We start from the raw sequence: 16732 nt of genomic DNA on the forward strand, positions 1-16732 counted from the left end.
AAAAAATGTTTGAAACTAAGTCAATCCTGCTATAAATAGTCTACATTGTGTATATGTTCTAGTGCTAGGAGGGTATAATAACTGGGTTGCTATCTGTCCAGGGAGAAGTGTCCCTGTGTACTGTATATGTCCAGGACTTTTTGTTGTTATCCTTTTAAACCAAATGTCTGACTGTACCTCTAGCCTTGATACAAGACTGTCATGACAGTCTTGTATCAAGGCTAGAGGTACATTCAGACATAGGATAACACCAAAAAGGTCATAATATGACAGTGCTGTATATTTTGACCGATGGCCGTCTCGATCCAAGGCTAACTAAACTGTTCCTTGTGCTGATTACATTTCTGTCTAATAAAGTATTTAATCAATCAATCAATCTACTACAGCTAGCAGTCTGTCATGTTCATGTATAGGATATACTGCTTTACATCAACATAACATCATTAAATAATGCATTCACTATTATGTGTCCATTTATTTTCACAGGGTCTTTCTTTCGCCCTTTGTACGAAATCATCTGAGCTGAGTTCCCAGAGGATGGATCATGGTTTGTTTACTTTTTCTAAAATATAACAACACAACAAGACAAGACAGTCTGTTATTATTGGTCAGCTTGTCTGCAATCAATTGTAAATTCCATATTACTCTGTGAGAGGTAAATAATATGCAATTATTTGCTAATAACTGGTACACAATTTAAGCTGTGTGTGTGTGTGTGTGTGTGTGTGTGTGTGTGTGTGTGTGTGTGTGTGTGTGTGTGTGCGTGTGCGTGTGCGTGTGCGTGTGTGTGAAAGTTGTCAGAAGAATTGCAGAGCTGATACTGTCATTTGTTGCCATTCTCACCCCCCATCACATCACTTCACTAAGACTGCCCCAACAATAATATTATAATGTAACTTCTCAGGAGTAAAGGAAATGCGTGGGCCCATGATGTTCTCCAGTGAGGAGGGACCCATCTTGTCCACAGCTCCTGCCGGCCCATGGGGCCACTCCATTTACAGCTCATTTACTTACATGTTATCAGACATCATACAGCGTAGAAGACGGAGAAGCACTCTCACCAGGTACAACCCTGGTCGTACTCTGCCTCAGGTATGCTTCTCCGTTTACTGGTACCTTTAGTTTAGATAGGCTACTTGTCAGTTATCACAATTCTCTCAAATGCTCTGAAAATACTGGGGCTGCAACTTGCGATTATAATTTTTTTAGCAATTAATCTATTGATGAATATTTCGATGAATGGAATAATCAAGAAGTATAGCCTATAGGCTTCAAATTAATTAAACATAAGTGTTATTTTGTACTTTGTCACACAACAGTGACATGCAAAAAATGTGAAAATAGGCCATCTACAAGCTCACAACGTGTCGCAAATCTCGCGATGCAATGCGCTGTGAGCTTTGTATATTGGCCATTTTCACTATTTTTTCTTTTTTAACTTTTCGCTTATAATGTTATCCCCAAACTAGGGATTGATTTTTAATTGATTGTTGTATTCAATTATCAATTTATCGATAACATCGCCTAAATCGATTAGTTTTAAATGTTACACCGGCAATAACTAGTTTTTCCACAAATATGACAATACAGGAAGTATTGTCATATTTACATGTCCTCATCACAATAGTATTCAGATTAAAAGTCAAACGCTATTTTCACCAAAGAGAGAGGGACAAAATGAGGGGACCAATTATAGAGCCCTGGGGGACCCCGATCAACAAAGTATATATAGGGTTTAAGTAGTTAACAGATTTTAGACGTGGCTTGCTGGCTATAAGAGAATCGCTATGTGCCTTTTTAAATTAGATGACATAATTGTGCAAAGATTTGTTGTTTGTAAGGAATGTATTACTATGTATTACAATGTCTTGCATTTGAATTGTCTTGTAGGTTCAGAGTGTAACAAACCCATCAGCATTTGGAGTCAAATTTTCCAAGTGTGCACAGGTAGGCTACACCAAGTATGATTGTTTGCATTTCTGCCTCAGTATGTGTTTCGTATTTCTATTCTCAATATGCCTATTACTGTTTTAATTGTGCTCAAGTCGGACAATTTTACTATAAATGCAATCTGAGAACCCATTGGGCAAAACAAAAGGAAATAAAGATTGCTTTTACCTCTGGGGGCACTGCCTCCTTTTTTGTGTAGAAATAGGAACTCGGTTTGGCTCCTCACCTTTCTTAGGCCACTTCCTCCGGGTGCTTCTGTGTTTATTCATACTAACAACAACATTGCATGTTTAGGGCAGTGATGCTTACAGATTCTGCTTTTAGCAGAATCTGTCTCGGGAGATTACTATAAATGTGAATGAACAAATGATTAACGTACATTTTACAGTTCTTTGTCAAGGTTAAGCGGCGAGCTTTGTCAGTAGTCTGTCTATTATTCTATGTAATGTATGTTGAGATAGTATGTCCATGTGGAATCATACTTTGTCATGAAGTGTTTCTGATTCTGTTCTGAAGTGCTTTTTACGTTTCAATTTCCTTGGTACCAGGTGAAGTTTGGTACCGATCCCCCTCAGCTAACTTTCTTCCTGCGGGTTCAAAACATTGGACCGGTGGGGGGCACCAACCTTACACAGGTGGCCATCCGTGACTCTATCTCTGGGATAGTACCTGTAAAGACTGAAGGCAAGGTGGTGGAAAAAGGCTACCAGACCTTTGCCATCGATTTTCTGCCCGGTAGGAAGATGTTTTTATTTGTAAAATAACACAAGTAACTGTGCCCATGAGAGAGAGAGATGGCAGGAGCGCTACTGGTATCCCTCAAACCACCGGTGCTCATGAAAGGGAATACAATGAATGAGCAAAAAAGGACAGAATGTGCCAAAAAGGCACAAAAATCCAGGTCCAGGCACTCAGGTGGATTTGAAATTAAAAAGCCTTTATTGGGCAATGGGCTTACAGAACATTAAAAAACACCTATTGGTTTTTTTTTCTGGATTTTTGTGCCTTTTTGGCACATTCTGTCCTTTTTTGCTCATTAACTGTGCCCATGTTGGGTTTTCAATAAAAATAACCATCTCTTTTGTCTTTTTAGCTGGGTCCCAACATGATGTGAATTATACAGCTCGTATCAAGACCAATAAGAATGAAGTATTAGACCTTCCAGCATTTCTCACCTTCTCTAATGCCTCTCAGGTACTGTCAGCTGGCATACTTCACATTATTGGAATTCTCTCTTCTAATAAGACCCTGACTAATTGTGGAGATGTATTTTCTTGGCCCCTCAGAATGATGTCAGCATGTTCGGTCCTCTAATGGCTAATCTAACCTTGAGGGTGAATTCTACTGACAGGGTAAGTGGTGAGCACTCAGCATATACAGTACATTTACACAGTCCCTTTAATGGAACGGTCCACAGAATATGCAGTAGCAGGAGCTTTTGTTGTAAAGTTTGAATGTTTTTTCATATTGTGATATTTATCACTTTTCTTTCTAGATTTATCCTAACCATGGGGTCCATTTTGCTGGATTTGTCTGCGGGTTCTTTGTGACCTTGACACTGCTCTCTCTGGGATATTTGGCCATGAACATTTTATGTGTCAGAACTAGACTGAACCTTCTACAACAAAGGGTATTGAGAGACTAACTATAACTTCATTAAATGTTATCAAAATGATTCTTGTACATTACCACCTTATGCAATACTTGTTGATAATACATTTATAAAGCAATCAAACCTTTTAGCATGTTTTGTATTCTGATACAAATATGTACATTTATTATTCTTTTGAGTGAATATCATAATTTCACATGAGTATATATACATATGCAGTAATTGTATTGTTGCCCTGCATAAACAATATGCACTTAGTTTATAGTGTTTTTTAATTGGTTTCCCTTAGAAGAGGAGAGGAGATTCAGACCCTGAGTATGCAGACTCCAACATGAGTGAGACGGCCAAAGACGAGGCAGCATTTGAAGACAAGATGGTTGACGTCATGGTTCTGGAGGACCCTCAAAACATGTCCCAGGCTCTGGAGAAGTGAGTAGATTTATTATATTGTATTTTATTGAATTTGTGTATTCTATGTATTAATTATGGGTTTTTATTGTTTTTATACTGGCTGCCAGTGTGCCAAAGGCAAATTTCCATTTTATGTAAGATTTAATGGACAATAAAGTTTTATATATCTTTAGATCAGCACAATTAAGTTAGCTTCAGCTACTTAGGATTCAGTGGTTACTTCCCTTGTTTTTCATCCCTCTCTGTTGCCTTTTAATTAATATTTTGTGGAAAATATAAAAAGCTTAATAGTCGTAATTATTATTTTTGAATGTATTGCAAATCATTTTAATGTATCTTTGTGACTGCAGGTCTTACTTTTTAAGATATATCATACAAATTTGATATTGTGAACAAAGATTTTCATTTTGACCTCTTGCTTTATCCTATGTCCCTGTCAGTCTTGAGATGTCAAGCTTGCTGCGAGCCACCACCAACCTGGAGGCTACCCGGGTTCAGATCTACAAAGACGTGATGGCCGCCCTGCTGGGAAGCCTGCGCTCCCAGGGCAAGGCCAGTGCCCAGGCTCAACAGAGGCTGCTCAGTGTGCTTCATGGCCAACTGCTGGGCATGGAGGGCCGTCTGAAAGAGGAGCGGGGGGCCCGTATGGCCGCTCTGGCCGGCCAGTGCAACCTGGAGACGCGGGAGGAAATGGAGGTTGAGCACCACAGGAAAGCAGCGGAGAAGGCCAGAGCTGAATTGCTGTGTCAGCATGCAGACCAACAGGTATGGACAAGGGACTAGCGTTGTTCAATGCTTGTTCTCTCTCTCTCTCTCTCTCTCTCTCTCTCTTAAAAAGTATATTTTTTTGGGGGGTGCTCTATTTAATGGAACAAAGATATTACTTTTTAGCAACGCTTGATGGCGATGTCCACCACCTTGTGGGGGCCACCACTTTGGTCCCAAACGATATATAATCTCAAAGATTTGAATTTGCTGTGCACCTTCCTGCTCCCCAGAGGATGATCTCTACAGATTTTGTTGATCCTGTGGGCTTTCTTCCAGTGCCAAAATGTCCAATTTCACACAAGATACGTATTAAAAAATCTAATGGGTGGATTGCCATGAAACCAGCACATTTGCTGTATTCTCCCCAGATGATAAACCCTGCTGATTTTGGTAACCCATGACCTTTCCTTTACTACCCTCATGCCTAAAGGCATGTAGCTTATTTTTTAATTAATTCATTATTATTATACATCTGATTTCACATCTTAAGCTTCAGCTGTTGGTACCTCCAGTGAATATACGACACAAGATAGTTGTGGCCTACCTGAGGTAAATGCCAGCTTGTCTACCAGCTAGCGTTAACTATTTATAATCATCTCCTTTTCTAATAACAAAACTTTCTTAGGGTGAGTGAGACAGATTGCGTTCCAGATGTCCTTCTGATGGATTTTTATTGTTCATAAAATTGTCTCTGAAAGTGATCCAAAAGATATCGTTTACGACTATCGTTGTCATTATTGTTGTGGTGTGAAATCTGTTATCCACTTCAGTTAGAATGATTTTTATAGTTATCGTTATAGTTATCGTGCTTGATGTGAACCCCGCTTTAGTATTGTTTCATTCTTGCAGTTTTATAACTTATAACTGCAAGTGAACATTCAAGTATATGGCTAATGTAATGGAATTGTGGACATTAATTCCCTGCCATACTGTACACATTTTGTTCTCATTCAAGTGGAATAATATTGAATTCAGCGTTATAATAATGACAATAATCAGTATGCAGGCATTGTCCTCTCTAAAGTCTGTTTTTCTTTTTTATATATATATATATTTTGGGCAATAATAATAATGCAAAAACAGAAGTATTTGTTTGCATTTGCCCCCCCCCCCCCCCCCCATATATTTTCATAATAAAAAAGTGCCATATATCGTATCGTATTGATATCGTGAGCCCAATATCGTGGATCGTATTGTATCGTGAAATTAGTGTCACATCGGCACACCCCTAAACAACACTGTCCTGAACATTCCAACCTTTGTGAGAGGTGATGTTAAGAAGGCTTTCACACATCTCCACACAGCAACAACAATACAATGATGAATAAACTCATGTATCTATAATACTGTTCATTTATCAGGAGCTTCTCCAGTGCAGTGTCCTGCTGGAGAGGCTACACAAGCTGACCCAGAGCCAGCTCCAGCGGGCCCTGCTGGTCCGCCACGAAGAGGCCTCAGCCAAGGTCCAGAGGCACATTGTAGAGTGGCGTCGGGTGGAGCTCCACAAGATCTTCTCTGAAGAGCTGGAGGAGGCCACCAGGATGGGCGAGTTGGACAAGAGCACCACCAAGAGCCTTCAGCACCAATACTTCACCTGCCAAGTGAGCGCCACAAGTTGATTTAACCCATTAAGACCGGGAAAGCATCTGTGTCATTTTAGATTTGAACCACTTTAACCATTATTTTATATACTTTGGCTATTCAAAAATAGAACATATACAAGCTCACAGCGTGTCACTTTGTGACGCGCCGCGAGCTTGTAGATCTGCTATTTTTGCAAAATAGTTTAAGTTTGTGAACATTTTTGGGGCGGTGTAGCCGCCCCCTATAAGTGAGTTTTGGACACCGACCAAAAAAATTGTGTACCCCCTAACCCATCCATTGTTAATGCAAATCGATACTTTTTTAATATCAGCCAATCACATTACAGCTAGTGTCATCACCACTAACTGTAATGTGATTGGCTGACTTTGCAAATTCAAGACTGTGATTGGCTAGCGAAACACATGACACATGTGCAGCCCTATGAATAGCAGTATGGACTTTAAAAAAAGTCATCCTTTTTTTAAAGTGAGTCATGTTGTGATGACCACACACCGCCCACTTCACACTGGGTGTGATTTTTTTTTTAGAAGCAGGATTTTGGGCCTCGCTGAACCATCGCTACCCCAGGACGAGGCCTCTTCCTGGGGTAGCGATGGGTTCAGCGAGGGCCAAAATCATGGTTCTCCCCAAAAAATCTAAAATGTTTCTAAGTGTCTGCATGGGCTCCAGAGCCCCCCTGGAGGACCCCCGGCCGAAAATCTCAACTTTTTTGAGAACCAGGATTTTGGGCCTCGCTGAACCCATCGCTACCCCAGGAAGAGGCCTCTGTCCTGGGCATAACTATACGATGGCACAGGTGGGCCTTCCAGGCACCTGCAAGAAAATTCCCGGAGGCAGGAAGGCAGGCGCCCACCTCCTCGAGGGCCTTGGACACTTAGAAATATTTTTGATTTTTTTTTGAGAACCAGGATTTTGGGCCTCGCTGAACCATCGCTACCCCAGGACAAGGCCTCTTGTCTTGGGGTTCAGCGAGGGGTTCAGCGAGGGCCAAAATCATGGTTCTCCCCAAAAAAATCTAAAATGTTTCTAATAGTGCGGGCCACTAAGTCCATTTTTATGTTACAATAGTTCACTTTGTGATACAAGCGCCAAATTTGGCATGAACAATGCCTAGGACCTACTTTTGCAGAAAAGCCCGTTAGCCACGCAAAAAAAAACAATATGGCTGCCATTTTCCAAAATGGCTGCTGGCGAAAGACATTTTATGTGTATTTTGACCTGGATTGTGATTGGATTTCGATTATTTTGGTATTAACATATAGTTTTGACTCCCCCCGCCCCCTCCCCCCATTAGCTACACGAAAAAAAAATAATATGGCTGCCATTTTCCAAAATGGCTTCAGGCAAAAGGCATTTTATGTGTATTTTGACCTGGATTGTGATTGGATTATCCAATTTTGATTATTTTGACATCAGAATATAGTTTTGACTCCCCCCCGCCCCCTCCCCCCGTTAGCCACGCAAAAAAAAACAATATGGCTGCCACTTTCCAAAATGGCTGCTGGGGAAAGACATTTTGTGTGTATTTTGACCTGGATTGTGATTGGATTTTTATTATTTTGGTATCAACATATGAGTCCCCCCCCCCCATGTCTGGATCACAAATTGTTCTAATAGTCACATTTGCAGGCACTCAGCTGTGTGCACTGAACGCCAAAGCGGTAGCACTGCATCTACCACGACGTTCTTGCACCGGCTTTTGTCAGTTGTTCACAAATCTGGGCAATTGGTAGAGTGTCATCCACGCTACTTGCCAAATGTCATCTTCTGCTTGCCATCCCCAGCTGGCAGGGCTCTCTGTACAGGGCCGTAGGAACGGGGGGGATTCGTCCCCCGTGGGCCGCGAACCGGTATTTGGGCCGCAAGGCCACGGGGAAAAAGAAGAGGAGAAAAAAAGCCTCACGATCAGCTGTGTGAGGTGCTTGAAGGTGGAAGAGCGGCCCCACCCCCCCTGTACATTTTTTGGTACCGAATTAAAGTAATAAAAAACGGAAATAAAAGGGGAATAACCGCGAAAAACCACGAAATAAAAGGGGAGTGCGCAGTGCATGTGTGGCGCTCGTGCATGTGGACCGGTACAAATATATCCCCCCAACTGGGAATGGCTTCCTACGGCGCTGTCTCTGTATGACATTTGACATACAGTTACCTGGCTTCAAGTTCAGACAGGGGCAACTTGATAAGTGGCATGCTTCACATGATGTGCAAGAGATGCCCTCATCATAGGACCTCTGCTTCCATGCAAACAGGTACAATCTTGCATCATCAACCCCATCACTAGTGCTGTTCTTTTCATGCACTGTTACTGGTGGGTATTGACTGAGCTTCTGGAAGACATGAGACACTTCAGCCACACTTGCCGGGTTTCCCATGCTGTCTTTTTGCCTTTTCCCACGAAAGGTTGACACGACATCACATCCAGTGAAAGTGTGAAAGAAAAGGATGCCAATGGATTTTTCAGGGCCTAGATTCTTCACTAAATCGTGAACTGGTAACCAACAACAATACAATACAGTACAGTACAGTGCTGTTCAATAACAATACAGTACAGCACAGTACAGTACTGTGCTGTACAATAGCAAAACAGTACAGTACTGTGCTGTACAATAACAGAACAGTACAGTAGAGTAAAGTACAGTGCTGTACAATAACAGTACAGTACTGTTTTGTAATGTTTTAAGTGGTTACTTAGTTTTTACTTTACTGTTGTGTTTGTTTTATTTTGTCGTAACGTTTCCTGTTTTGTCTCATTACCTTGTGATTAGTTTTATTTCTCCACCTGTGTCCCGTTAGTCCCTTAGCTCAGTGGTGCGCATTCTGCGCAACCTTTTTACAGTACACCCTCAGAAAACATTTGGATTATCCAATCACAATCCAGGTCAAAAAACACATAAAATGTCTTTCGCCGGCAGCCATTTTGGAAAATGGCAGTCATATTGGGTTTTTTTGGGTGGCTAACGGGCTTTTGTGAAAAAGTAGGTCCAGAAGAAACTTTGTGGAAAATTTGGCGCTTGTATCACAAAGTGAAGTATCGTGTCACTAACAGCCCCTACTATAAGTGTCTGCATGGGCTCCAGAGGTCCCCAGGGACCCCCTGGAGGACCCCCGGCCGAAAATCTCAACTTTTTTGAGAACCAGGATTTTGGGCCTCGCTGAACCCATCGCTACCCCAGGAAGAGGCCTCTGTCCTGGGCATAACTATCCGATGGCACAGGTGGGCCTTCCAGGCACCTGCAAGAAAATTCCCGGAGGCAGGAAGGCAGGCGCCCACCTCCTCGAGGGCCCTGGACACTTAGAAAATGTTTTGATTTTTTTTTGAGAACCAGGATTTTGGGCCTCGCTGAACCATCGCTACCCCAGGACGAGGCCTCTTCCTGGGGTAGCGATGGGTTCAGCGAGGGCCAAAATCATGGTTCTCCCAAAAAAATCTAAAATGTTTCTAAGTGTCTGCATGGGCTCCAGAAGTGCCCGGGGACCCCCTGGAGGACCCCCGGCCAAAAATCTCAACTTTTTTGAGAACCAGGATTTTGGGCCTTGCTGAACCCATCGCTACCCCAGGAAGAGGCCTCTGTCCTGGGCATAACTATCCGATGGCACAGGTGGGCCTTCCAGGCACCTGCAAGAAAATTCCCGGAGGCAGGAAGGCAGGCGCCCACCTCCTCGAGGGCCTTGGACACTTAGAAAATGTTTTGATTTTTTTTTTGAGAACCAGGATTTTGGGTCTCACTGAACCATCGCTACCCCAGGACGAGGCCTCTTCCTGGGGTTCAGCGAGGGCCAAAATCATGGTTCTCCAAAAAATATCTAAAATGTTTCTAAGTGTCTTCATGGGCTCCAGAGATTGTACACCCCTAACCCCTACACATTCAATGCAAATCTATATTTTTCTTTAAGTGAGCTTCCATCACTGTGATGACCACTTGCTGCACTGTGATTGGCTAGCGAGACACATGACACATGTGCATAGTCCTATACATTTTTATGCACTTCAAAAAAACACATTTATGTTTTTTTTTAAGTGAGTCATGGGTCTGTGATGACCACACCGCCCACTTCACACTGGGTGTGATTTTTGGGGCGGTGTAGCCGCCCCCTATAAGTGAGTTTTGGACACCGACCAAAACATTTGTGTACCCCCTAACCCTTCCATTGTTAATGCAAATCGATACTTTTTTCATATCAGCCAATCACATTACAGCTAGTGTCATCACCACTAACTGTAATGTGATTGGCTGACTTTGCAAATTCAGGACTGTGATTGGCTAGCGAAACACATGACACATGTGCAGCCCTATGAATAGCAGTATGGCCACACGAATGGGGAGACGGCCCGCCCCCCACAGTAACAGCCCTCCGCTCTCCGCTCCCCTCATTCACACTGCAACAGTTGCAGAGCAGACAGTGCAAGTTGTACTGCAGCCTCAGGCTAACACAGTTAGCCTAAATGCTAGCGTGCTTCATTAGACCTAGTTTGGCTATTAAGTTATTATTTGGCCATGTTCACACTGACTTCAATCTTCGCTATTGTTGGGAAGACCTGTGTGGTGTCTAAAAATGTTGCCACCACTTATATAAAAAACATTATTAGCGTTTCGCGTCGCAAATTATGTTGCCAGGTTTGGCGAGAGAAATAAGCATTCCGAAAAACAAGTAATCAGGTCTATGAAAACAAACACACACACACACACACACACACACACACACACACACACACACACACACACACACACACACACACACACACACACACACACACACACACACACACACACACACACACACAGCACCTGGTAGAATATAGCGGAGCAGCTAAGTGCTACGATCTTTCAATTTATGATAAAAGCGTGAAAATTGGCATGAGCAGTCTCCACGGGTCACTTGACAAGAAAATTGTCCGAGGCAGTTGTAATTTCAAGATGGCGGCCATTTTTCAAGATGGCCGACACCTTAGTGGGCAGTTAAGTGATATGATGGTTTATTTGGTGATACAAGCATGAAAATTGGCATGAGCAGTCTCTGTGGGTCACTTGACAATAGACCACCCACAGCTACTTGAATTTCCAAGATGGCGGCCATTTTTCAAGATGGCCAACACTTTAGTGGAGCAATTAAGTTATATAATGGTTTATTTGGTGATACAAGCATGAAAATTGGCATGAGCAGTCTCTGTGGGTCACTTGACAATTGGCCACCCACAGCTACTTGAAATTTCAAGATGGCGGCCATTTGTCAAGATGGCCAACACTTTAGTGGAGCAATTAAGTTATATAATGGTTTATTTGTTGATACAGGCATTACAATTGGCATGAGCAGTTTCTAAGTGTTGCTTGACAAGAAAACACTCACATACACTTGAAATTTCTATTTTCAAGATGGCCGCCCCCTGGATCCTCAAAAGATAAATTTTCTCATAGAAATGTATGTTTTTTTTCATTAAGGACAATTATACGATTATTGTTATTATGCTAAAGAACAACTTTTAACACATCACAATACAGTTGTGTTGAATTGTTGATCATAGATAGATTAGATAAGAGTGAATATCCGCACTACCAGGGCACACTGGTGATATATCACTGCTGTTAAACTCAGAGTGGGGTTCAATGTCAGCTAATTGAAAGTTAGTACCCCAAATGCTGTCTAATTTACCCCAAAACAATTAGATAGCCGCACCTGAATTGACAGGTTGTGCCAGCGCGGGAGAGCCGAGCCAAGGTTAATGGGGTTTTAGTTAACCGGATGGTGTACAGATCGCACAGGATTTAAATGGCATTGGATGAACGATCGGACTAGGTGTAGGGTTAAGGCACGAACTTAGTTGTATCCCATACATCAAAGTGCTTGGTAAAAGGTGGTAAAAGGATAAACCCTCGGCCTCTGCCTATGCTGCAGACATGGCAGAAGCCATCATAACAGTTGAGAAAACTAACTGGGACAGATGTTTCATTTGTCAGCAGGTCACCAAGGAAAAACTCATTCAGCCGAGTTTATTCAACAGAGAGCACGATCGTACTGGTTATGATACCATTGCAAGAAATGTTCCATTATTTCATAAGATCAATGCTCTACCTATCTTACTTAGTCTAACCCGACTAGATGAAGGTGATGGCATAGAAAGCACATTGACAAGAAACAGAGCAAAATATAATTTAAGCTGTAAACTTAGGTTCAACATCACAGAGCTGGAAAGGGCCCAAAAGAGAGCATCTACATCTTGATCTCTTTGCCAGAAAGCAAAGACATTATGACTTGATCCCACCAACTCAAGCAGCACTCAAAGAGCATGCCAAACGTGCTTCTTATGAGGCTGGATACGTGTGGGGACAGGCATTGAAGCGACATCCACAAATGCCGAGCCATCTGACTGGGGATGGGTGGAACAGGACGAGAAGTGGAAAGTCTTCTGGACTCCACTTCCACCTATTAAGGAGAGTTGTTGGGAGTTGACCAAATGTGGGTGCACCAAGGCATGTACTGGAAGGTGTACAGTAAGTGCTTCAGATATGGACTCAGTTGCACATGCCTATATAGTTGCCCCTGCTAGAACCTATTTGCATGTTTATTTTGCCAGAGTTATTCCCCGTTGTCCTCTGTGTTTTCAAGTGTAAGCCTATGGCTCGGCTTCCCTTCGCCACATCAGTGCATCATGTTTTACTTTGTCACCAGTCTATTAGTGTGTAATTTTCAGTTGTTACTTTGTAACATTGCTTCCACTGCCTTCCACTGCCATACGTAACGGTGAAGCATATTTTCAGTTTAGTTCCTTAGTATAGTTTGTCATGGTTCCGTGGCTACTGCCATTCAGTATTAGCCATTGCTCAATTATAATTTTGGAGCACTGTCCGTTCAGCACCACAACTGTGCTAATCAGCACCACAACTGTGCTCATTTATTAGTCATATTTTTTGTTTCCCCATTTCTTAGTATTTATTTGACACATGTAATGGCTGTTAGTTAAAAAATAAAAAATAAATCCGCCCTTGTGACTGTTACCTTGTTGTGGTAAGGGAGCTTGTGTACCTCAGTGAACCCTGAGAGCTATGCCGGTGGGAGGCAACTCCTGACAGGTTTTACCAAACTGGACTGGTCGTGGGCGAGTAGTCAGACAAAACACAGTCAAACAACCTCTCTTGACAGAGCTTTTTGAGGAACCCAATACATTTCTATGAGAAAAGGTATCATTTAAAGATCCACATGGCGGGCGGCAGTCATCTTGAAATTTCAAGCGGTGGTTGTGGGGTTTCTTGTCAAATGACCTTTTGAGACGGCTCATGGCAATTTTCATGCTTGTATCTTAAGCTTAACTGCTCCACTAAGGTGGTGGCCATCTTGAAAAATGGCCGCCATCTTGAAATTTCAAGTAGCTGTGGGTGGCTTATTGTCAAGTGACCCACAGAGACTGCTCATGCCAATGTTCATGCTTGTATCACCAAATGAACCATTATATAACTTAAATGCTCCACTAAAGTGTTGGCCATCTTGAAAAATGGCCGCCATGTTGAAATGTGAAGTAGCTGTGGGTGGCCTATTGTCAAGTGACCCACAGAGACTATTCATGCCAATTTTCATGCTTGTATCACCAAATAAACCATCATATCACTTAACTGCTCACTAAGGTATCGGCCATCTTGAAAAATGGCCGCCATCTTGAAATTACAACTGCCTCGGACAATTTTCTTGTCAAGTGACCCATGGAGACTGCTCATGCCAATTTTCACGCTTTTATCATCAACTGAAAGATTCTGCCAATAAAAAGCATTTAGCCGCTCCACTAATATGACTTCAAGTCATTTTCTTTCTTGTTTTTAAAGTGAGTTATGTTGTGATGACCACACACCGCCCACTTCACACTGGGTGTGATTTTTTAATATATATGTATGTTTTAAAGCGAACATTTTAACTCAAGTATTTGCATCTGGGGGTCCCTGGAACAAAATATTTTGAGGTGGTGGGTCCGTGTAACCTGACGCTGCCAAATCGAAAAAGCTTGTTTCACATTTGTTTCACAGCTGTCTTGAGGAACCTGGTTACTCAATACCGCCCCCATCTGGCAGAGCCAGGTTAGGGTCCGTGGCCAAATACATCTAATTTTGGGGATCCTTGACATGAAAAAGTTTTGAGCACCACTGATGTAGCAACACAGGTTTTTCAGAAAACTGTTTTCTAAAAGGATTTAGAGGACCTTTTTTTAAAAATCGGCCTCAGGTCTTAAAAGCACCACTTCACTGATTTTAACCTGAATCCTACTGTTCTATTGTGACAAGGATTGTGATGAAAATATGACAACACTTTCCAAGGCCGTGGAAAGGAGCATTTCCCAGAGCATTTGAGAGTGAGCTCTGGAGACAGAGAACAGATCTGGAATGTCCTTTTAATATCCAGTATTTTTTGGTCAATGCACCAGTTTTGAGTGCATGTGAATTGACCTTGACGAATGTTCTCTCATTTGCCCAGGATCAACTGGAAGAGGTACTAGATGTGGTCCTAGCCAATCAGCGTTGCATGCTGGCAGAACGCCATGCCCAGAGGAAGTTTCTGGTCCACAGCCTCCAGAGTCTCAAAGGCCTAATTTCGGACACCTTCTCCAACACCTCCAATAATCTGGATAACTGGTTTAACCACATCAAAAGGTCAGAGCATGCTTATGAAAGAGTCACTGCCTTGAAATGAGTGTTAAAATAAATTTGAGACCATTTCTTGATTTTTCATAGAAAAGATTGTCTTCCTGACAATAAGTAAAAATGCACTTTAGGTGTTATTGCTCTTATTATTATTTAACTCTGTGAATAAAGCAGAATCACCGAATGTCTTCCCCTACTTACATACAATTACATTACATTCATCTTTTCTCCCATATAACGGTCAATATGTCACATGTTTCTCATAAGTTTTTATGTATAGCAAGGAAGGTTTAAAGTCAGAACGGGATGTTTGATCCATCATCTATCCATCCATCCAGAATGTTCGACAGGATGTGGACAAATACATTGTTTGCTTGCAAGACAATGCTGACATGTGAATGACCAACAACGTCATACAAATTGTTCTAAACAGTAGAAATAAAAACCTATCATCTTTATCCAAACAATACAATGGTTGTTCTGTTCTTGTCCACCAGAGGGGGCAGTGTGCCTGCAGAGCAGATAGAGCAGCTTCAGGACAAGGCTCAGAAGGACCTGGTGCTGGTGCGACAGAGGTTGGAGGATGCTCTGAACCAGGAGAGGAGAGCCATGCACTGTGGGCTGGTCAAGAAGAGGAGGGAACTCATCTCTGACATGGTGAATATGCCACATTCTTTCAAAGAATTGAAAGCACTCACCACCAGTGGCGTTTCTGGCCATCCCAGCACCCAAGGCAAGATCACCAATCGGTGCCCTTATTTTATGCTATATCCCCCAGGACCCCTGGGCGTCCCCAGGCCCCACTTTGAGAACCACTGGCTTAAAATAAAGTTTTATTCATTCAAGTTCCGGATTGCAGCTTTAACTGATCCTCTTTTCAATCACCCATCCCCCTCCATCCCTGAGGCAGCTGCAGAGTCACAAGCAGAGGCAGAGGGATCTGTCAGGCCTGTCTAAGAGCCTGGAAGAGACAGTGGACATTGCCCAGCACCTGCACTGCTGGCAGAGCCTGCTGACCTCTCAGAGCCTGGAGCTTGCTGAGCTCATCAACAACCTGGATGAAGAGGCTGCTGCAGACATCCGCAAGGTGACACACTTTCAAGATTCTGCTGTTGCTAATATGTGAAAACCCATGGCAACATCTTGTCAGCTATATTTACACCACTAGCACAGTTTCAAATAATAATAATATTATAAAAATCCTCCCCTGTCTCCATACTCCACCCTGTTCTATAGGTGACCATGCGTGTGCTACAGACCGCCATGGCAGAGGTCAAATCCATCCAGCCTTCTGCAACCCAGGTTCTGCTAACCCTCTGGCCCCCTGGAACTCCGCGCTCCCTCCTCCAACTCGAACCAGAGTCGGGTTCCGGACAGGGCCAGGGGCAAGGGGGCAGTGCTCTCCTCCAGGCCCAGGAGAGGCTCCACCAGGAGGGCAAGTCAGCCGTGCACACCCTCAGGTGCACCAGGGAGGCCCTGCAGGAGGCCATGGAGAGAGAGTTACAGGAGCAGAAGGAGATCAGAGCCAAGGGCCGGGCGTTCTTCAGGTATGTATGACACACTGCTTGACAATATCAAATGATTCTATATAATAATAATATCTCAAAGACGCTTTACATGGGGGGCATGAGAAAACAACAAAGAAAACAACTTTATTGGGGGGGGGACTAAGAAAAGTCTAAGGCATATGATAGATAGTATGTATATAACAGTTCTAACGTTAGCCTGTTAGTTCTGCAACCATTCAGTCGGGGCTGACTGTGTT

At 42.8% G+C, this 16732-nt stretch overlaps 1 protein-coding gene across 4 annotated transcripts in view; it reads left to right on the top strand.

The window, feature by feature from the left end:
• Window positions 1-16732, top strand: part of LOC311048293 (limbin-like) — a 30935-nt gene that overhangs the window by 911 nt on the left and 13292 nt on the right. For all 4 annotated transcript variants that reach the window (XM_084061464.1, XM_084061466.1, XM_084061465.1 and 1 more), the window contains 14 exons: window positions 487-547; window positions 905-1092; window positions 1891-1947; window positions 2499-2685; window positions 3044-3144; window positions 3237-3302; window positions 3446-3580; window positions 3852-3991; window positions 4414-4738; window positions 6103-6342; window positions 14801-14976; window positions 15465-15624; window positions 15878-16054; window positions 16204-16514. In XM_084061464.1, the coding sequence (XP_083917590.1) occupies window positions 487-547; window positions 905-1092; window positions 1891-1947; window positions 2499-2685; window positions 3044-3144; window positions 3237-3302; window positions 3446-3580; window positions 3852-3991; window positions 4414-4738; window positions 6103-6342; window positions 14801-14976; window positions 15465-15624; window positions 15878-16054; window positions 16204-16514 (2324 nt within the window). The remainder of the gene's footprint in view (window positions 1-486; window positions 548-904; window positions 1093-1890; window positions 1948-2498; window positions 2686-3043; window positions 3145-3236; window positions 3303-3445; window positions 3581-3851; window positions 3992-4413; window positions 4739-6102; window positions 6343-14800; window positions 14977-15464; window positions 15625-15877; window positions 16055-16203; window positions 16515-16732) is intronic.

Source organism: Gymnoscopelus microlampas (genome assembly GCF_963454915.1).
Source record: "Gymnoscopelus microlampas genome assembly, chromosome: 7".
In the NCBI taxonomy this organism is placed as follows: domain Eukaryota; kingdom Metazoa; phylum Chordata; class Actinopteri; order Myctophiformes; family Myctophidae; genus Gymnoscopelus; species Gymnoscopelus microlampas.